The 22,316-nt window shown below is 39.0% G+C and overlaps 2 protein-coding genes across 2 annotated transcripts; both read right to left on the reverse strand.

The window, feature by feature from the left end:
- Positions 1-4,688: 4,688 nt before the first annotated feature.
- Positions 4,689-9,230, reverse strand: LOC139989101 (uncharacterized). Its single transcript, XM_072007071.1, has 2 exons — positions 8,598-9,230; positions 4,689-5,394 (listed from the first exon to the last, which is right to left on the reverse strand). Exons 1-2 carry the CDS (start codon positions 8,881-8,883, stop codon positions 5,258-5,260), a joined length of 423 nt encoding a protein of 140 aa, XP_071863172.1. The 5' UTR covers positions 8,884-9,230; the 3' UTR covers positions 4,689-5,257.
- Positions 9,231-17,115: 7,885 nt separating this feature from the next.
- On the reverse strand, positions 17,116-22,252 carry LOC139989092 (uncharacterized). Its single transcript, XM_072007032.1, has 14 exons — positions 22,083-22,252; positions 21,739-21,938; positions 21,440-21,653; positions 21,187-21,363; positions 20,896-21,032; positions 20,583-20,826; positions 20,326-20,505; positions 20,063-20,196; positions 19,789-19,984; positions 19,286-19,471; positions 19,032-19,201; positions 18,687-18,924; positions 18,436-18,612; positions 17,116-18,336 (listed from the first exon to the last, which is right to left on the reverse strand). Exons 1-14 carry the CDS (start codon positions 22,132-22,134, stop codon positions 18,197-18,199), a joined length of 2,445 nt encoding a protein of 814 aa, XP_071863133.1. The 5' UTR covers positions 22,135-22,252; the 3' UTR covers positions 17,116-18,196.
- Between the last annotated feature and the right edge of the window lie 64 nt (positions 22,253-22,316).

Consider the following 22,316-nt stretch of genomic DNA (forward strand, 5'->3'; position numbering starts at 1 on the left):
AAATGCGAGAACACTCCGTATGACTTATTGTTAGCGAGATTCCGAATGTCAAGCAGCGATTACTTGATTTGCTTAAGGAGGAATCACTTTCGTGAGCCTTGAACGATGTGCTATTCGTGGCTTCCGCGCACGAAAGGAAGAAGGCTAGTAGGCGCTTAACGATTTTCAAGGCAGTTCCGAAGGCGGTGGAACGGAACGACCGAAACACAAACGGACACTCGTTTTTTCGCTCTTTATATTCAGACTGGAAGTGATTTCACGCTTCGAAGGACCTCCCTTCGGCCTCCAGACAGGATCTAGGCGAGGCATCCTGCCTCGGAAACCTCACCTCCTAGCAAGGCGTTAACCACAGTGATATCTATTTCTTTCTACTGCTCGCCGCATTTTCTTTCTTACCATTTCTTAGAAATGCATTTTGCATTTGTCGTTATACAGATGGATTGACTTGCTACTAGTAATCGCGAGGTTGTAAAGTGGTATGGACGTGCCATGAGAAAACGAGGATTTCGAAGATTCTGTGGTCGCTGCTCCGATCGAATTCGCAACAGCTATTCTCCCAGAAAGACTACCGTGAGAGATAGGACGAAGGACGATGATTCGATCGTTCGTCGGTAGACATAACCTCGCTCGGTTCAATACGGTCGGTCAGTTTTTGCGGTGAGTCTTGGTCCGCCGAACAGAGAACTCGGTACCGAGGTGCCCGTGGGACATCTGCCGTCGAACAACACGCTACAAACGTACTTGCATCTCGTAACTATAACTTACCGGGCGAATCGATCCATCGAAACTTCGTGGGTGGGGGAAAAGTGGCCCGGTTGAAATTTCATCGGGACCAGAAGTGGTTGCCTCTTCGAAGGATTTCTCTGCTTCCCTCTGGTTCACCCTTCTCTCTTGCATCATTGTGATTCACCACCATAAGTTACACATTTATTCGTTAACTTCATATCGTGTTTACCTGTTCGTTAAAAATTATCGAACATCTGCAAAAAAAAAACTTCAGACTATACCAGATCATTCTTTGATATATAAGTCCTAAGTTTCTTCATTATCTATTTTTAATAAGGTATCGTTTCTAATTTATCAAAATCAGATTGTATCTTACTTGTCTCCTTAATTAGTATTTCATTACGACAGGTGTTAGTTTGAAGAAGGTTAGCAGAATGGTGAGAGAATAGCAATCGAGTGCCTAAATTAAAAGCTTTCTCGGTAGGTACTGTATATTTTACTAAGTTTGTAAAGGAAATAAAACGACAGTTTCGTGAAAGAGAAATTTGGCCAAATTCTAAATGACAGAGATAAAATTTATAAAACGACCTAATAAATAAATACCGTATATGCGGCCATCTGCATCCATTTAAAGATGCGATTTTTCGCATCGTACTTGTTTAATTCTCGAGTACCATTTGAACTCTCATGCAATCGAGGGATTTATGTGGCGTCCAACGTGCTCGTTGCGTGGAGCGTCGACAGAATTACTATCAATCGTTAAGACGTACTTTGAGTGCAGTTCGCTTGGTGCAGCATGTGGACGTCACGGTACAGACATTCAGTATCGACACATACAAGAAACAGCTTAGTTTTTTCCTCCTTTTTTCTTATAATTCCCACTTCCTTTCCAAGCATCGACACGTGCACTTTCTTGCGAGCGTTCCCGACTCAGTTTAACTTTTGTTTTGTCTCCACTGAAGCATACCTTCCCTTGTATACGTTAAATATCCTCCAGCCTTTGATTTATTAAAAAAAAGAAGAAAAAAAAAGAAGAAGAAGACCAATCTTGCCAGGATAAGTAAAAAAGATAACCGACGAAAAGATTGAAAATACATAACGAACTCGTTCACATAACTATTTGAAATACTCGAATATATTTTTACCCATAAATTATGCAGTGAACTTGCAAAGTTACATATTTGCATGCCAGACTATTACGATTCAAAACCTTGACGTTTCAGAATGATTAATGGAATAACGTAAAAACTTAGAGTGAAACGAAATGGCAAATGGTCCTCACATGTTGAAGCAAACGGTCATCCCGACCAGTTTCCGCGAACACGAATGGAAAGGGTTCGATGGTTGGTCCACTCGATATGAATGTCCTTTAATTAGAGCAGTTGGTTACTCCCCTCGTAACACGCGTGTTTACGGGGTATTAGTTAATGGAGGGAGCAACGGGCTCTGTGGAGAAAGGAAAACACGAGGCGCGTGCTACCGTTAGAAAGTGAAATGCCACTCTGCAAGTTCGTTACGCTATTGTGGTCATCATTTGGAGGATTTTGATCGGACATTACCCTTCTCGCTTACTATTCTTCGATTCGTTGGTATGATCGTAATATATCACCTTTTTATTTATGTTCCTTTTTTCCCTGATCGTCCAGCTGTTACATATTTGTCCTTTGTATGTATTTTGGTCAGTCAAAATATGTACGGTAACAGTTTTTCAAGAAACTCGTCATCTTCAGACGTTTAATATAATTTATTACTGCATAAATTTAAAATCGGCTTTTAATTTGAACGCAATAAGTGTTCGTTTGAAATTTCGTTGAAATCGTTGGAATCTTTAATTTCATTGTCCGTTAAATTTTTCTCAGATAGACACATAGGTAAAGGTTTTGAAATGTCCCGCGAGACTGGTCTTTTTCTTGGACTGCGTGATTTATCACCGTATAAATTCAAAATTGCCTTCCAATTTGCATTCCATTTGTTGCAAATCTACGTCGAGAGAACGTTAACACTTTGACAGTCGCACATTTCGGCGTAGGTCTTACCCCTAATCACCGCGGCACTTCCCACTCAGTCTATTATTGTATAATTATGTTCGATTGTTTGAGAAATCGCATTGATCATCATTATCGTCATTATTGAATCTTTATCATATTATCTTAATTTACTTTGTAGATATGTGTACATCTGTGCGTTATATAAATTTATTTATTTATTTCCTGATTGTCTCGTACAATTACAGAGATCGGGATTATGATCATTTGTTGATCATTCATTTTCGTTGGATCGTTAAACTCGCAATAGAACGCTATCAACTACAGGAATCGTTTGTCTCGCGAGTAAGTGCCGATTAAATTAAAAAGAAAAAAGAAACCGAAGTCACGTAAACATGATGGCGGCTGACACCAGATCGTAGAGTGAAATCACGTTTACGTGACAGCGGTCGTCAATTTGTTAAGAAATATTTTTAACATGCCAGAAACGAAAACGCTCGATTATGTAGCGCACAGAAGTAGACGAAAAAAAAAGGAGAAGAGCGAGCTTACATCGAATGACAGTTAATGAACCCGGTGGCATGTAAAAAATGATCGATTAACCTTAATTTCGATTAAAAAAAAAAAAAAAAAGAAGAGAAGCTTGATCGATCGAGCACGAACCAATATGATCCATCAAAATCGATCCGTCGTAACTTTGTTGGGGTCAGGTGTAACTTCGATATAAGCTGATTCCACGACTAATTCAGTCAATTAAGCCTGCGGTGGAACGTTTATTGACGATAAATGCTCGGTAAGCATACGTACAGTGGTGCACACCTGGATTTTCATAAGCATCGATGAGAATTTTGTAAAGCGAAAATATGATCTACGATGGCGCGGTCGTCCTCTCCCTTCTTGCCTTCTCTTTTTTCCTATAATTTACCCCTACCATAACGCGTCTTTGTTCTTTTCCTCTCCTCTCTCTCTTCTTTTTTTCTTTTACTTTACACTCAGAACTTCTTCTCTCTTTTCTCGAGTAATTGGATATCGCAACGACCGGGTCCTTAACGATCTTGGATACAATAACCCGATGAGGTCACGTCCTGTTTTAGGTTTCCAATTATACTCGAAAGCTGCGATACAAGATTCTAGCGCTTCGTCTTCCTTAATATCAAGCATATTTAACGCTAACCATAAACAATATTGCGTATGCATGAAAATATACTGAACATTGAAAATAGGAAATTATGAGACGTTGGATGTCGTTACGATTGGGAAATCGTTAGATCGACCCGAGCTTTCAGCCGATATTCGATTTAACAGGATTGTAAGTACAGACCTCAGGAACCAGCCGTATTAGTTACCATTATCGAAATGACCAGCTAGGATGACAGCCATTAAAAGCACGAACCAGCTGCTTCCCTTCGTAAGGTTCCCCCATGGTAGAAGACCCTATGGTGCATCACGCATTATAATTAACCATATATATGTATACCGTGTTCTGCCACCCCCCATGTTCATAGCACGTCAAAGATAAGTAAATGCTCCGACACGCACCTACACAGGGTCTACCAAAAAAATCGTGCGATAATCGTCATTCTTCTGTTTGAACGTCTTTTGTCTTATTTTTTCATGATGTACCATACGATTAATAATAATCTAGACGAGGTTATTCATATTTTACGCGTAGGAATTATAGTTTATTTTTATTAAAATTTTAAATTCTACTTGGTAACGTTTGTGATGATTATTTTGTGCCACCCTATAATTTACCCTGTATGCGTGCATCGCGGCGAACCGTCATGGTTAGAATCCAGGTGAATGTTACAAAATGTTCGTTACAAAATAGCATTCGTATTCCTCAGCTGCCTAATTTTCGATGATTCCATTTGACTCTCGTGCGTCGAATACCCAACAATTACATACGATCAACGGACGTTTCATTTAGAATTCTAATTTAATTACGAGAAAGGGGATAAATGAATACACACAGCGGAAACGTATGAAAGCACGATCGTTTATTATTTAATTTTCCTTAAATGACTAGATGACTAGAGATTTTTATATTTTTAATTATTCAGATATAGGTAGGACTTCAGTATCTCGGAAGACGAGATCAAACAGCATGGAGTTTTCACTCTTTCGTATTCAGTTATTCTTTGGAGGCGCTGCATTGTTGATTCATCGAAGAATCAACCGAATCAGGCTTTCGATGGCTCACTCTGCGATTGATTTAAAAAACGTTTGTCATTACAGAAGTCGTTATATCTCCATTAACAATAATCTCGTGTTTTGACTACGACGAAAGAATTTTTCTATCTCGTCTAAGTCAAAACATCTACTACAGCGAGCTCATCCTAAACCTCCATATATATCACCCGACGAACTATTTACAGAAATAACATGCTTAACAATTGGCAATTAATGCTAACGAGGACAACGTCGTCGATCAGTTAATTTACAATGACGACGGTATCACGGAAGAGCGATGACAAATAAATATACAGGATCCGCGACGCTCTCGTCACGATGATGTAGCTGCAATTAAATACAAGCTCGCTTTCTCAGTTTTGTGCCGCCTTTTTCGATGATTTCATCGTCTTCGACGTCTTCGACGCTTCGTTTTGTTGCTTCGAAGCATCTACCGATGAAGCAAGAGGCTTCTTATTCACCTCGCATACCTTCCGAGCTCGCCAATAATCTGCAATAAACAAAATAGGTCAAGTTATAGATTAGTATGCACATTTTGCGATTAATTGAAATTTAAAGTACGATACGCGCGTTGCTCGATGCATAATAAATTTAGGAATTAACTCGTTTGTAGTTTCGCTAGTCTAGTCCGTAGTTTACCGTAAAAAAGAAAGAAGAATGAGAAATTTGAAATGAAAACCGTTGCCATATCTTTGTTCGAAGATAAGTCGTAAGGTTTCGTCGAAAAGGAGACGACACACTTGTAAAGCTGGAGGGTTCAGTTTATTGCGACGCAGTTTAACGTAGTATGGGGAACACACTACGCGAGAAGCACAAAAATTTCCACAACAAAAGCCACGGACGAACAAAACGTCTTGTGGACACCCTATTTTTGATCAGGTAGTCACCTGAGCACCCTTGCTGTTTCCTTTTTTTACTCAATCTCTTGTCTTTCCTTTACTCAGCAGGTATGATTTCGCGTTAATGGTGTCACGCTGACTATTTCTTCTTTGTATTCTTCCTTTGTAATCTTTTTCTTTTTTAACAAAATTGAGAAACAATCAGGATTAAGGAAACGAAAATCGATTGAACTTAGGAACATACTTAGCGAACTTGATTTTATTCGACAATTGAAATTGAAAATAGCAAAGTAAACTAACAGTCGAGTAAACTAAAAACAAGACAATTATCAAAGATATCGATTCAATCCTAAAACGAAGGCACTCGATTCTGTTTGAGAATTGAGATCGAAAGTAGCAATTGCGATCAGAGAATTGAAAGATCAAATAGGCTAGAGTTGAAACTATTATCAACGATATCGACAATCTCAAAATTAAGAAACGTAATTTTATTCGATGATTGAAAAAGATAGTAATCGGGGAAACGAGTATCGAGTAACATAATAGCGGGACGATTATTATCAACGATATTAACGGTATACAAACTAAGAGACATGATTCTATACGATAATGACAAGTGCAAGAGATGGAGTAAATCGAAGGAGCGGCCATGTGTCGAGGACACCACGATCCTTTCTCTCGTCCTCCCTTTTCGCACTGGTTTGCCATATGGCGTGCGAAACCAAGCTTCCTTAACTAACGTCCTCTAGTTTCTCTCCTCTGGCTTGAATTCCGTCGAGAATTTCGTCTGTCAACATCTGTTTCCTCGCCTAGCCAATCTACAAAATATCCTACAACTGCGTATTTTCGCGGAGGGCAACGTCTATCTGTCCATATGTTCCGAGCAAGATTTGGGAACAAAGATCGGGATTACCTTTGTGCGTGGATCCTCGATGTACACCCTCCTTCCTTCTCGAGAGTTTCTCAATCGAACGAAGAATTTCCACCCGAGGATTTCAAAAGGAGGTCAGTTCCCTTTGGATTCTCTAAAGAACATACCTAAATCTCCCTTCTCTTTATTCGAAACGCGCCACAATTCTCAGAGGTCATAGACGATGCTTTAAAGTTTTTGATTGGCTGATCCGCACGTATATCAGGAGAAAGAAGGGAAGAAGTAAGGGAGTATCTTTAACCTGCGTTGCTGCTCTTTATAGTCGTAACGAGAAACGGATGGATAAAGGAAATGCAAATGCGATCGTAAGGAGCCGGGTATTGTGACAGGTGGTATACGACCTTCGAAAGGTCCCGTTGGTATCGCGTGTTCGCGGGTCTGATTTAATCGTGGGAAAAGACGCCGAAGTCGTCGCAGCGGTATAGCGGAGGTTAACAGGTGTTAGTGGGAAAGGGTTTGTTGTAGTGTTTCGCTCCGTTGACTTTTCACGGTTCTTCTCGTATACTTTGGGTCAAAGAATAATACAGCGACTTGTTATCACGCACGATGGTACTTCTGTAAAATATCCAACATGTAAATACTTCGTGTTCGTATCAATCGGGTAAGAACGCCCTGTATATCTCGTTTATAAAAGCTACGGTGAACAATTAGATGAATTAATCGAGCAAATAAAGTTAACCAAGTAATTAGAGTAAAAGTATTAGTGACGAATGGTCGCACGCGAAATATGCACTTGGCCGACATTACATGATATCCATTGTGCAGCGAGCGACCGTTCGCGTACATGGTAAAACTACTCCAAAGTGCGCTTAGGTCCAAGGAATCCAAGGAATGCGATCGTAAGTTCGTCTTACTCCTTGAAAACTGGAGCCCTTCGATGAGTCAGAGGACCCTTCAGGTATTTCGTCCGCCTTCAAACATGCGTGACTCATCGGCGTGATTCATTCGACAACCTATGAGAACACTTTCTAGACCTTCTATCCGCTTGCACATCGCTTTCTTATTTATAACGATTCGTCATTCCAACTTTTGCGTCAGTTGTTAGCAATGCAGTCGGGAAACGTGTTTCATCGACCAATTGAACCGCAACGTGAATTAACCGAGCAAAGATTGTGGTGAACGAAACGATACACGTCTCTGGTGTACGAAAAGATGCACGAGCTATATGTTAATAGGGAGGCGGTATCGTGCATGCGCGCGCGCACGTGTGTATGTGTGTGTATGCGTGTGCGTGTGTAAGAGAGAAAGAAAAGATCCGGAGGGCCAACTACGCAGCTGGGTTTGTAATTTTGGAAAGCGATAGTGGTTAGCCGACAGGGTCGAAAGTTTCTGGATAGTCGCGTAAAACCAGAAGCTTGGGAGGATCAGAAGATGGAGGGAGAGAGAAGGCGGAAGAGACGCGGAGCGAGGCTAGACTAAGAAAACAGGTCGGAGCCACGCGACCGGCCTGCGCTTGCGCTTCTACCTTCCCTTTCCTCGCCAAACGCTGTCGCTTTCCCGCCAAAAATCTACGATGCTCTTACCACCGTACTAACAAATTTATCAAATTCATTTCCATTTCGTGGATATCCCACCAGATATATCACGTTATACACATTTCTCATACAAAATGTTATTTCAGATTTATTATTCTACTCCGCTTCAAAACTTATAATTACCGAATTACTTGATAAATTAATTCATATTAAAAACAACGAAATTCTCTCTATATGATCAGTTGTAAACGAACTTTTTGTTGGTTTCTGTCAGAAATATTGAAAAAAGGATACTTTCAGTTACAATTTGTTACCATTTATGGAAAACCTATAAAACTCCATGAAATTTTCAGGTAATGCTGAGTCACGCTCGATGCATCACGTACTACCCAGAAACCATTTACTTCGTTACTCGAGCGAAGAAAATTGTCGAAAAATCTGTACTCACCGTGCATGCTGGTTTGTCTGGAATACGGATTGCTCCGTTTTTTCGGCGATTGTTCGTACTTGTCGTTGTGTTTCCTCTGGTAGTTGTTCTCCTTGTCTTCGGATCGCGGATCGACGCCCCATCGTTTCGCAAATTTGCTTCTCTCCGCATCGAGCGCCTCGTGCAGCATTTCCACGGTTTCCCTTGAATTCGGCTTGCCGAACAGGCAACGTGGTACGCGCGAGGCCATCGTAGTACTGGACAACACTGTGAAGTGAACTTCGCGACAAATCGAAGCTACCAGCATCTCGAAGACGTCTTCTGTTTTTATAAATCGGATTATCAACTTGCAAGGAAACACTTTTGCTCGGATTCTCCGCTCTCCGCTTCAGAAGTTCGAACGTCTTGACGAATTTCCTATTTTGCAGATAAATTCGAAGGTGTGCAGGTCCGTTTTCTTCGTTTTCATACGCTCAGCGTTCCTCGAAGAATTATTCCTTTTATATTTCGATCGGTTTTCCTCCACTTTTCTGTCAAGTTTTCTCGAAAATTCGTCGCTACCTTCCTAGCAAAGTCACGAGAACCGAACTAAATAAGCAACTTCTAGTCTTCACCGTTCGACGGTCAGACTCGTTCTGGTTGGATCTTCAAGGCAAGGAAGCTTCTTTCGAGCCCACCGTTTGCCGAAGCCACGAGGTTCGGTGCCCTTCCACCGACTTCCAGGATTCAAATCTGATTGGTGCGCCAACGTGGATGCGCAGTAAAAATGGCGCGCATTCACTATCGTTCCATCCTTCTCTTATCAATATATCCTCGTCTTTTTCAACTTACCAATCACGCTTTTCTTCTCGTTCCTCCGTCTCCCTCGCACTTTCGTCCCTCGAACCGTCCAACGGATTATGCTAAGCGATTTTGGTCAGAGAAGGGACGAGGCTCGCGCCATGAAGCCTACCTTTTATTTTTTTCTAAGTAGCACGACGTATAGAGCGATCACGATCGCGCGGAATACTCTCCTATACGAGTGTGTGCCGCGGTTCCTCCTCTCTAAATCATTCTCAGCTTTTTATCATCGCGATTCTTCGCGCGTGGAAATAAAAGATACCACATTTATTTAGCCAATTTCTTAGCTTGTACTTTTGCCACAATGCTAAAAATATAGTTGTTTGAACCGATAAGATCGAGAGTTGATAGTTGATAGATTCAATGTCTAAACTACTCCAAATGATATTTATCTTTGTAGATTGATCGTGCGTTTCGATAATTTACAGCTTGACGAAAAGAAATAGGTTTTGTGATACAAATAAAAAGTTGCGCCCGAGCTTGTCAATTATTTGATAATTTATGAATTCGAAGGGTGATCCGATCGATTGTTAAAAATACGTACTATGTATTTTCGCGGGAAGCCGAGCGTTCTGCGATGAAAGGAAAAAAAGACGATCGTTCGAAAGCAGGTGGACCAGGCAGAAAAAGAGGGAGAGCCGATGTAGGAACAAGTTTCGTGTTGAAAATTGACCATCGCGTCATTGCGATTATTTTTTCTTTTTCACAGCAATGATTACGATACAACCTGATGTCGATCAAATGCAAATCCTCGATGATCGTTCAATTTTAATTACACCGTTCGCAAGTTTTTCCTTGAACAGAATATCTTGTTTTTATACCCGATTCGTAGAATTTTGAAACTAACATTGTGTCATTGTACGCAACGCGATAGGGGTTCGAGTTTTGCATGGCGCATTGTGAATGTCGGCAAATTCGTTCAAGGTCGTAATTTCATTTCGGTACAAGGTGTTATCCTTGATACTACACTGGATCGGTCGTCTCGAAACACCCTTTCTATTTCGTTTCAACCGTGTATGCAATTAATGCGAATCGTAGGTGAGCTAACGAACGTAATGTCGTAATTATGAACAATGTGTACGAATGTGCTTCGTTGTACATATATCACGGTTTCCATGCGATGAGGGTAAATTCGACCGTTACAGAAAACGAGTTGAAAAACACCGTACACCGTAGATCATGCGGGCACACAAGCTTACGTGTGTTCGTATACGTGTAAAGCGGCTTTGAGTGTGACCAAAGTATGGACAGGTGAACACCGTGACCACGATGGTCAGCCGCCGTAACGATTATTACCGAGGTTTGTGATTGCTTTGAGAGATGTTTTGCGATATTCCCACATTATAACCGAGCAACATCATTAGTGGCTCATGATTGTTCAGTTTTTAGGAAGCTTGTGATAGACGTTATTTATCGCGGACATTATACATGTCATACTTTATAACGAAAACCATTTTGCCTTTTTTATCGTTTACTTCTTTCTCATAGAAAAGCAATAAATCGCATAATACAAACATCATAGTCTTTGAATGCTTTTCAGACTTTACTTCAATCCCGTTTCTAAGGGCAACCGTCGAATCCTCGAGGGAATATCAACTTCCTCCTTGCTTAAACGCGAGAACATCGATATCCGTGGGGGATTTTCAGTTTGAACGCTCCGCGCTCCCCAACGAGTTCGTTGTTTCCGGTCCCGAGCATACAGACCGGAACACACGGGGAACACGGTGACGTCAGTGCATCGTCGAAAATTAGAGAGAAACCGATCCGCAGGGGTTCTGTGTCAGGATGTAGTTAATACCGGCAACTTTAACTCGAACCCAAGACGATTACAGGGTCGATCATTTTCCATACGCCTGCACACCCTAATAGATAATACGTTTAAGCGGTAAGCAATTTGCCGGATTTTTTCAAAACGTTCGGTTCCTAACGAACGAATTTTACGAAAGATTTTTAATCCTCTTTATAATATTGGACATTCAAATTTCGAGGTCATAACGTTGGGATTCGAATTTGGAGAAATAAAGATCAACCAATACGTTTGATAGGACAAGCAATTTGCTGGATTCTTCTGGAACGATCGTTTTTCTAACCAAAGAATCTTACGTACGATCCTCGATTTTGTTCGCGATTTTGAACACTCAAATTTCAAGATAGCAACAACGTTGGTGCTCGAGTTTTAAAAATAACGATCAACAGCTGACTCGCGAACGGTCAGAATCGGACAAAGACGTAGGAAGTGCGTGGAAAGAAATCGCGAAGAATGGAATTTGAAAATTCGAGACTCAACCCTTTGGCCGGCGCGGCGCAGTCCGAGCAGCTGGCAGCATATGCTCCGAACGAAAGAAAGGAACAGAACGTCACTTTAAAGGACAGCCTGATCAGCGTTGCTCTTCCTTTTTTCGTAAATTCTCCTTGGTCAAGACACGTCACCCAACATCATCGGAGTAACGTACATCGGTCGGTATCTTTACAAACATCAAAGGGAACAGCCGCCTAGCATCGTCTAACGTTCGACCAACGATAAGAATCCGATTATTACCAAGCAATCGTTTTGATATTCCAGAAACGTGATCTCTTCCGGAGAGCGAAACTTCTTTTTAAAAAGATCTGTTTCGTGTGTCAATGAAGATTCTTATCTCCGGAAGCTGCTGGAAAATTTTATCAAGCGTCAGAACAACTTGAGGAAGTACGTAGAAGAGTAGAAAGGAGCGGCTGAAGAAGTACGAGGAGGGAAAGAGAGATTGAACAAAGGAGAACGTGTTCGCAATCACCTGTACACTCAGGTACCCTGGAGCGTGCGTAAGAAAACAAAGCTGGCTTTCCACGTGCACGTTTACCACAAGGAAGCCGAAAACAAACAGAATCCTTCGTGTGGCCCTAGTATATAAATGTACCATTACAAAGAAACTCGATATATTTCAACATGTTTGGTCATCTGCTCGCAACGCCACGAGGCGCGTGATCCTTCCTCTTACTTCTTGCATCGCGCGTGAAGTTAACACTTTGACTCTTTCCGATTTCTACTGTTAATACTTCAGCCGTAATCCTTTCTCGCTACACGTGGTACTGACGGGACATTTTTGAGAAATATATTCGTTTATCTCGTAGTCCTGTCGCTGACGATTCCGTTAAAATCTGCTCTTTCCAGTTGCCAGATGGAAACGTCCCGTTTATGTATCGCGCTTGTCATAGATCGAAAGAATAAATGGCGAAGGGGGTGATGTAGCCAACTGCCGGCATTCAGATGTTCTCAAAATTCTAGAATCTCTACGGTAAGCGTAAACAACACACGCGAATAAAAGATATTCAGTCGTGGATGGTGAGTAGTGACTTGTGACGTTGTGATTTATAGCCAAACGTAGGAAGAAGAGATTCTTTCTATTAAATTCCATTTCTCCAATTACATTGAGGAAAATATGAAATTACATAAAAATTCTTTAGTTAAGATGTCCCATCTTCCATTAAAAAAAAAAAAAAGAAAAATCCGGAACAAGCTGAATTCTTTTCATTATTTATGACATTTCTGCGTTTCTTCATTTCAAGATATTTACTTCTAATTTCGTAACAGCATGTACAACGTAACGTTACTTAAAGGGTAAAAAAGTCAAACATTTCCATATATCTTGAAAAATTATAAAATACTAGATGGGAAATTTTAACCAAGAGGGACGAAATTCGTCGCAGACGGCAATCGTTAAACAGGTAGATGCGTTCTACGAGGACGATTACGAGTAATTGAGCTAGTTTATCCGTGACAGAAAAATCGTGCATGCAACCGAACCACAGAGGAGAAGGAGGAGGGAGCGTTTAACACAGGATGTTCCTCTCCACCTTGTACCCGTGCGTGTAACGTTGTGTTTCGTTCATTTCCCGACATTAACCTTTCGTGCGATCAAGTAAAAGGATAGAGAAAAGAGAAACTACATGATCGCTGGCCTCTGTCCACTGGGAATGTTCCGTGACATTTTGTTCAACGTACATCCGTGCATACTTCGCAAACCATAAACGGTTGATTGAGAGAGGAATTTCAGAGAAAAGGCGTAATTTCGGTTATTTTTTCAAGCTCCATACTCAAGGTGAACAAGAACGTTTTCTCTTTGACGGAAACAGAAGACCATCACGAAACTTGAAGGATTTACCTGGACGAAAAATAACGTAGCTCCGGACGTATGCAATTAAAAATTAAGGACCAGGTAATATGTTATGGCGAAACGAAACATTCCGCCGTGGAGATCTTTTTTCCCCAGCGAACGAGAACAGCATTAGATACGAACAATAAGGGGAGAAGGCGTGACCGAGAGTTTTTCGAGTCTTTAGCGATCCAGCTGCTCGTATATACCTACCTTCACCGTTGCTCTCTCGAAACCACCTCCGCACGATAGTTTCTTCAGATAGAACGAATACCAGCAGATCTCTCGAACAGACGCTCAGGAGGGGGTGGAACAGCTGTTCCGCTTAGAAACAGAATCTTCGCGGTCGAACGAATCGCGTGATACTTTCACCCCGCTCTCCACATTACTTCTTAATAATCCTCGTTTTTACACCCACGATTCCTCGAACGATTCGTCATTTTTTCACGTACGCATTGCATACGCGTTTCATCGGCCTATTTAAAACGTCCTACGCAAATGCAGCTGCCTTTGGCCGACGCCTCGTCACGATTTAAGTATGTGAAATTGAAGGAGGCGCGAGTTAACATTTGTTGGGTGTTTCGTTCCAAAAGTCATCGTGTCTGGTGGACTAGTTTTTAAACGGTTGTGGTTACGTTAGCGGTTAGGGCTCGTGGGTGGATGAAAGAAGGGGAGGAAAAAAAGGAAAGAAGTCGGGCCAGGAAACGCAGGATTGCCAGATGCCGAGGGTAATTAAATCGCCGTAAACAGGAGCAGAACCTTTCACGTTGCTTGACGGATGGCAGCCCTCGAGGCAGCTACCATCTTCGAAAACCAGGTCCTGCACGTCATCCAGCGTGCGAATAAGGGAAGTAAGTCGTGCCCGTTAACTGTACACTGAATGCGAATTTTGTCCCTCGCATTTTTGCTGATATCATTTAAAAACTCGTTTTTCCGTAAATAAGTCTTTAAAGGGCCTTCATAAATTTTTTACGTACGGGAGATATAACGGATTTGGTTGTCTTTAAATATTACGTTATAGCCAGATGTTGCTGGCGATTAAATCGTTGACCGAACATCCGTCGATCTAGTATTAGATGGGTTCTCGTGTTTCTTCGGTCCAACAGGAAGCAGGAAGGACACGTCCGTTCGACGTAAGAGAGGGCGGTACATGAAGGACCGCTCATCGATACAAAGAAATCGAATCCTCGGAAGTTTGACTAGATTCTCTTTCTTTGGTCAAATAATCCATTTCCTTTCACTGTAACTGACAGTGATTTATTTCATCGTCGCGCGATTCCACGAATATAAGTCGTTGAATGTTAAACGATGGAGATGATCGAGTATCTTTGACTTTTTCACCGCTCATTGTTACATAAGATGTAAAGAGAAGATGACTTATCTGAAATATTTGGATTGATATTTAGCTCTTGGTTAATGTGCACTTTTCCTATTGCAGATTTAAAGCAGGAAATACATATATAACTCTAACGATTATACTGCTCAACGTAATAACTGCACAAATGTGTCAAACACTTACCTTTAAATAATAGTAAACATTATGCGTCTCAATTTAGTGAAAAATTGCGGTAAAGTATTTATTTGATGGTTTCTCGGGTTACGGTGTTAAAAGGCTAGTACGAACGACGAGGGAAACGATTTAAAAGTGAAAAACAAATAATTGGAAACAGTAAGCGCGATCGAATCTCCGAGAGACCTGGGAACAAAGTTCCCGCCAATTTCTTAAAGTGTGCTCGAGGCAGTGTAACGGCCGCCGGTCCGAGATGCTTCGAAAGTGGCAGGTGCAACTCGAGCCAAACTTCATTAAACACAATCGCATCTGCGCCCTCATACTTCCAAAACGTCTTGTGGCCGATGCTGCTCTTCGAGACGAAGAAAGAAGAGGAAGAACAGGAAGCCTGTAGAAGCTTCAAAACAGTCGGTTGAAGCGTTTCACCTTTCTTTCCTTACGCCAAACTGCACGCATTATGTCATATAAGACTTTTGCACACGTAACATCGATGAACTTACGAAACGATACGAAAGACAAAACGATCAATGATAGATCGATTCTATGTATCAGACCTTTCGAAGCATTTGAATTCGAATAATTGTTTGTCAATGAAAACACCCGTTCTGGATGCGGACGTGGAAAAACTAGACGTTCGAGATGTTAGGTCGTGGTTCGTGCCGAAAGGGACCATAGACGAAGAGTAGTTTCGGTTAAAACACAAATCGTTTCTTGGAAGGAAGCTGTAGCCACGTGGCTGATCCTTCAGGCACGCGTGCCTGGTCCTTTTGGCCTTTGAGATTTATTGATATTGGGATATAGTCTACCGTCAGGCATCGAAACGGGATAAGAATTCAAATTAGACCATTATCGAAACGGACAAGCTGACTTTTCATTTCCGCTAATTACGCAATACATTTAAATATACTTTTAACGAATGCATTTCGAAAAAATATGTTAATGTCTAATTAGCGTTAACACGTGCTTCTTCGATACGTTTCTGTAAATTGTTCAATACGAAACATTTACTGATTGTTTAAAATTTTCGTTCCAATAAAATTCAACAGATATTTTCTATTTAATTAGAGATTACGATAGATTTGTTCATAATAATTGACGCATGCATTATACTTGTGCGCTATGCGCACCGTAATATATCGATACAGTACAATGAAAGGAACACTTGCTAGATTACGAAAGATCTTGGATGAAAAATCATCTCTCCCCAATTTCTCATGAACTTGCCTTCTTAGGAAAAGGTGCTACCTACATGTTTTCCACAGCTTGCGCAGGACATCGTAAAAGAGATCCCAGCTCGAGGAACGAGGCACATAATAGGGTTTCCAGGTCCTTTAAACTTTAAAGGGAAGATCCTTGAACAGCTGACGCGTTCTAAGGTAATCAAGTACACTGTCTGATAAATTTTGTATACCTTAAAAAGACTTTTGTACGAGTAGGATCAAAAAGCGTGTTGTCGGATTTCTCGGAAAATTTTAGGGAAGAAGTGAAAAGAATCGCTACGATTTTGCAAATATTTGGTTGCAATCGGTGATTCATTCCGAGCGTTTCATTTTAAATTTAAAATCGCCTACCTTCGATCTTTTCTGTTGTATCGTACGAGTCCGTAAGTAGCGTTACTTTTCGCATAATACGATTAAGCTGCTTGATTTCGCGATATGTATCCGAAGAAGTTTCAAGCAATTTTAACGTTGAAAATTTCAATTTTACTATACGGATGCCGTTTGACTTTTATTAACTACGATTAGATCGAATATGTTTAGAACGTTTCACGAAAGTATTTGAACGCTTGTAATAGAAAACTTTTATGAATATATCGTGTCTGTTTAACAAAACTGTTTGCTAGTTTATTAGTACTATAATGAAACACGATTATCACGATTATACTTATAAAATTTGAAGTCGATTCGAAAATGTATGTATAAGATACAAGACATTTGTTGAGAACATACGGTTTACAAAAAATTGATATATACAATATGATCGTCTTAACATATTTACACATAATTAACGAATTGATTGTTCACTGTAGGGATCTGCGCAAAGTGTAAAATGTATATTTGTATTCTTTGTGTACGTTTTCAATTTTGTTTCAAACTTTATTGATATTATACATATCATACATATAAGTGTTGAAATATTTTTATCAACCAAATCTGTCCTAAAGGACTCTCCTGATTTATTGGTTCACTGAACAAACGATAGAAAGAGCATAATCGAAACGAAAAACGAAACAATTATTTCCGAGATTACAGTGAGCCAATAGCCCAAAACCAATTGCTTGGCGTGGGAAAACGGAAATGGTGATCGATATTTCTGCGAGGGTGAAAACTGCTTGAATTGAATTGGATATCTTTAACGACCTAGACCAAATTTTTCGAATAGTTATTTAATTCCCACGGATGTAAAAAATTTCGATCGATGCATACGTAGTTAAAAAGATCGTAAATATTCTCGACGAACAATTAACGCTGATTATCATGGATTTTATTACAACATCTGTTATATACGATATGATATCCAGGTAGCAAAAGGAGGGTGTGTCCAGAATTTGATATTATTTTACCCAAAATCGCTATGAAATACGATCTTTTTCCGGTCTTATATTTACCAGGGTTTACGTTAAACGACGTATTCTATCATTTATTCATAGATACCCATCTTTTTTTTTCTTTTTTTTTCAGTATATCTAAAAACATACGAAAAATGGCAAATTCATATTACTGCAATTAATTTTGTTTCCGAACGTATAAAATTGTCGTGCAATTTTACTATTTTGCATTCAAATCGATTTTCGGTTCACACGATCGTTCACATGACGTAACGCATATTGAAGTTTGGCAAGTAAACGAGATAATTGGGGTGGGCGTAACCGTGACGGAACGTGAGGGGTGGTCGAAACATCGAATTGTTTCCTAAAGCAGGATAATTAACGAATGTAGTATGCAGTTTCCCAGCGCCATATGTAAGCGTGTTGGTACATCATATGGGTATGTTCACCAATATGTACATTGTGCATACTGCATTTGATCCCATCACTAATGAAAACTTACTGTTTATCGATATTTTGCAACGGTCTTGGTAAATTTAAAATCTACTTCTGTAATAGTTAATAGTTGCACAAGTTTTACTCGTGTTTATTATCAAACACCGTATCCTCTTTTTCTCTTGTACATCACACCTAGATATCCAATTATAGCGACGAGAATAATACCTCCGATAATACCACCTACTATGGCTCCAGTATTACTATCAGTTACTGACTCATTATTGGCACAGTTCACTGAAAATAAATCTCTAGTATTTTCCTGGCGTTATAAAAATACTTAAATGTAACGATGAATTTCTATTATTGCACCGATAAAATTGACGTTCGTTTTACCTGATTTCGAAGTAATATCCGCCGCCTTATTGAACGCGATCAAAGAAACTTTACTGATAGTTACGACGACATTTTGAGCGTTCACCGAAATTTTATCGGAACATTTGTACACATTGTTTAGAGGAGTGGAGAATAAGTCGAGTTTTTCCATTGTGACATTTATATATGTACCGATAGCTACGAACAAACTAGCATTAACATAACATACTATAATAATGTAAAATTTCTTACAGCACATTTCGAAACCTTACCGTTAGCTCCAGGAAAATTATGTTTATCTAAGTAAATAGACAGATTCATAGACCGAATGAAATAATTTGAACCGTCGTTCACAAAATTAATCGTAACCTTATTTTCTTTGTGTTCGTCCTGGGAATCAGCTTCTGAATTCTCAGTCCAAGTTAAATTCATTATAGATTTTTCATTCTCGCATATGCCATTTACATTTATTCCGTTTTCAATCGGTACAGTCAAAGTTGTTCGGTTCGTCTACAGAGTGTACAAGATTAATTTCATACCAAGCATGAGTATTATTTATGTTATTAAAGCGAAGCGTGCATCGTGATGAAAATAGTTTAGATTCGAAGGATACGTACGTTAGATGTATTTTTCATCGTGTAACGTACTTTTATAGAAATCGTCATATTAGCTGCGATGCAAGGTACATTTTGCTTATTTCTCACGACGTAAGGATAGCCTACTACAGGAGGTATAGGTGATTCAGTTGTAGTTCCATCTCCGCCTGAAGTGGTAGAACACTCTGTCACTAAACAAACGAAAGCATTTTTATTGTATTTGGAAGAATTTGCAATTTTTTAAGTATAACTTGCCGCGATTAATATTAATTTACCTTTTTTCGGGTTAAGGTATTCTTCGGTGTTGAATGCGATAAATGTAACATTGGTTATGTTTAAGTGGATATCGTCGACCTTTATTTCGTGTATAAGATTTGTGCAATTATAAAGTCCGTTAATCCCGGATGCCGAAAACAGATTATGCATAATATATGACTCCCCGTGTACATCTGTTGTTTTATCTAAAATTATTATTACGATGCGTTAATCGTGAAATACGATTACAAAGTATAAGAACGCATAGATTTTGTGATATATAGACTGCGAATTCTTATGTAAATTCACATTTATAAGAATATAATTAAGAAATTAGAACCTCGGTAGAAAATTGTTTTACCTGCCAAATATCACAGAAAGCACTATATTTTGGATATCTTATATATTTTTTCATACTGTGCGCGTTCTATGCAATTTTGCATTTGTAATTCTCCTATAGATACATAAAAATCCGCAGTTTGGTGATACGCGAATGATTCCTAAACATAGTGGCACAACATACCATTTTTATCATAATACACGGTGGCCGTTGCTCGATAAACGTAGAAATTAGTCTCATTTCTAGCAATATAAAATGTAATTTTATTCATCGTATCATTTTTGCCTAATTCTGACCAGCTTAGTGTCATTTCAGAAAATTTATTACCGCAATTACCGCTAACAACAGCTGTAGATGGGACGTTTAGTGTTCTATTATTCTGTAAAATGTAGCATATGAGTCGATGTTACTGTAACAGTAGCAGACCAGAAGTATATCACATGTTTTAGAAACTTACTTGTGTATCACCTTTTTTGTATAGTACTGTCGCATTAATCGACATTCTTGCCAAGGTGCAAGGTATACTAGTATCAGTTCGCCGTACAATATACGTGAAGTCACGTTCAAAATATGCACTTCTACAGTCGGTTACTGAAATATTCAGATTTAGTTTTATTTTTGTAACCAATTGCATGTTACATGCGCGTGTAACCAATTTTTTCATTAATCGCTTGAAGCATCATGCTAGGTTTGTCTCGGCTGATGGTAAAAATATTTTACCTTGTTTCGATGCGAAATCTTGTTCGGCATCAAAGGCGACTAAGAGAACATTGCGTATGGTTACGGTAACATTTGCCATCGTCCTAAATGTTTTTTCAGGGCAGCTATGGATTCCATTTTCGGCGGTTGTAGAAAAGAGATCCTTAAATGGCGCAAGTATCTGAATGAAATCACCTGCGTCTAACAAATTTATCATGTTTTAACATAAATAATAAAAGAGCAGATATTTTTAATGGCGCGGTAATTTATACGCATACTCTGAGCATCCTTAAAATGCGTGTTATCTACGAAAATGTTAGCAGTAATCAGAGCAACGTGGCTGTCTATTTTCTCTCTCTGTATATAAAATACAATTTCATTTGTTTTCTTATTTTCAAATGTCGATTCATTTTTCGACACTTCTGGGTCCCAGATTAACAGCATAGTAGAAATTCCCCTTGAAGAGTCGCACTTTCCGGAAACTTTAAGCGTGGTTGGAACTTCTATAATCGCAGTATCGTTCTAAAGAAACGTAATTAATTTATATAAAAGTATTCTAACTTAAGAGATATCTCATATCTCAATTCTTACTTGCATATTGTTCTTTCTGTATGGTATCTTCAAAGAAATTGACATTCTTGCTAATGTACATATGCGCATGCTGTTTTCATCCCTTGAAACGTAAGGAAACGTTCGAGTTTTGTCGTTTTCGTCGGAGCATTGCTCTTCTACAAGACGATAAATGTTTGTTAGATTTCCCATTTTTCCATACTCCGATTATTATTATTCTATTATTACTTAATTATTCTGTTATTAGGTCCTAATAGAATAACACGTAATATCTATTAGAAATCGTACAAAGATAACATAGATTTAATTTACCTTTGGGCGCAGAAATATCGCCGTTCTTATAAAATGCGATTAAAGAAACGTTTTTTATATATATTTTTACGTTATCAACTGTCACTAGCTCTTCTCTTTCGCACTTATAAAATCCATTCGTAACGGATGCAGAGAATAAATGAAGATCGATATCTGACGTTGCGTTAAACGAATCGCCTAAAATATACATTTGTGAAAAAATGATGGAGTATAAGATATGGCGTAGAAATAAGTATTTAGCACTAAATTTTACCCTTTGAATTAATAGAATCAGTTTCGTTTAGGTGTATATCGAGACCGATAGAAAAAAGCGAGAAATTTTCGTGATCGTTGATAAATATAAATTTAATTGTGCTTTCTTTGTCAGTGTTATTTTCTTTCCAAATTAGTTTCATTTCTGATATTACAGATGAACAATGACCATCGACCGTAGCGTTGTTTGGAACAGTTAAGGTTTTATTGACGTCCTGTAATGAACATTTTAATGCATCGTATTGATTTACTCTTAACCATTATACGCAATATAAAAAATATTTCATATTTAAATCATACCTTCTTATCCTTCGTTGTATACGGGACCGTAACGGTAATTGACATATTTGTCAAAATACACGGCACTGTTGTTATCGTGTTATTTACGACGTACAAAAAATCCTTTGCTGTTAGTTTCGTTTGCTCGGCATTCATCACATTTCCATTTTCTAATCCCGATGCTAATTCTTGTGCATTAATGTTCCGAGAGAACGCTGAAACTTTTTATAACGTTATACACATTAAACCACTTTTATATACATTTATATACACATCGTTAGTTTTAAATTTAATAACAAAAATTATTTTTATATTTAACACTCAACAAATTATAAGCAATTGCGACATTAGATATATAATCTTACCGATAACGATTAAAGTAGATACAAATAATAATCCTAATTGTTGTCGATTCATATTTCTTTCACAATTATATACTGTCTTATTCGATTCTGTTAATTTTAATTACTCGCGACTTTATTCCACAAGATAATTCGATTTTATTGTAAAGAGGTCGAAAGTGAAGGAAAACGTATATGCTAGTGAATATAAAGGAATCAGCTTATCCCTACTCTTAAACATACATGTATCAACGTTAT

Source organism: Bombus fervidus, chromosome 7 (genome assembly GCF_041682495.2).
Source record: "Bombus fervidus isolate BK054 chromosome 7, iyBomFerv1, whole genome shotgun sequence".
Taxonomy (NCBI): Eukaryota; Metazoa; Arthropoda; class Insecta; order Hymenoptera; family Apidae; genus Bombus; species Bombus fervidus.

Coding starts and splice junctions, on each gene's coding strand:
- LOC139989101 (XM_072007071.1), bottom strand. CDS start 8,883: ATGCTGGTAGCTTCGATTTGTCGCGAAGTTCACTTCACAGTGTTGTCC. Junction 5,395..8,597: donor CAGACAAACCAGCATGCACG/GTGAGTACAGAT, acceptor TGTTTATTGCAG/ATTATTGGCGAGCTCGGAAG.
- LOC139989092 (XM_072007032.1), bottom strand. CDS start 22,134: ATGAATCGACAACAATTAGGATTATTATTTGTATCTACTTTAATCGTT. Junction 19,202..19,285: donor ATACCTTAACCCGAAAAAAG/GTAAATTAATAT, acceptor TCGTTTGTTTAG/TGACAGAGTGTTCTACCACT. Junction 18,613..18,686: donor TAATTTTCCTGGAGCTAACG/GTAAGGTTTCGA, acceptor GTTTGTTCGTAG/CTATCGGTACATATATAAAT.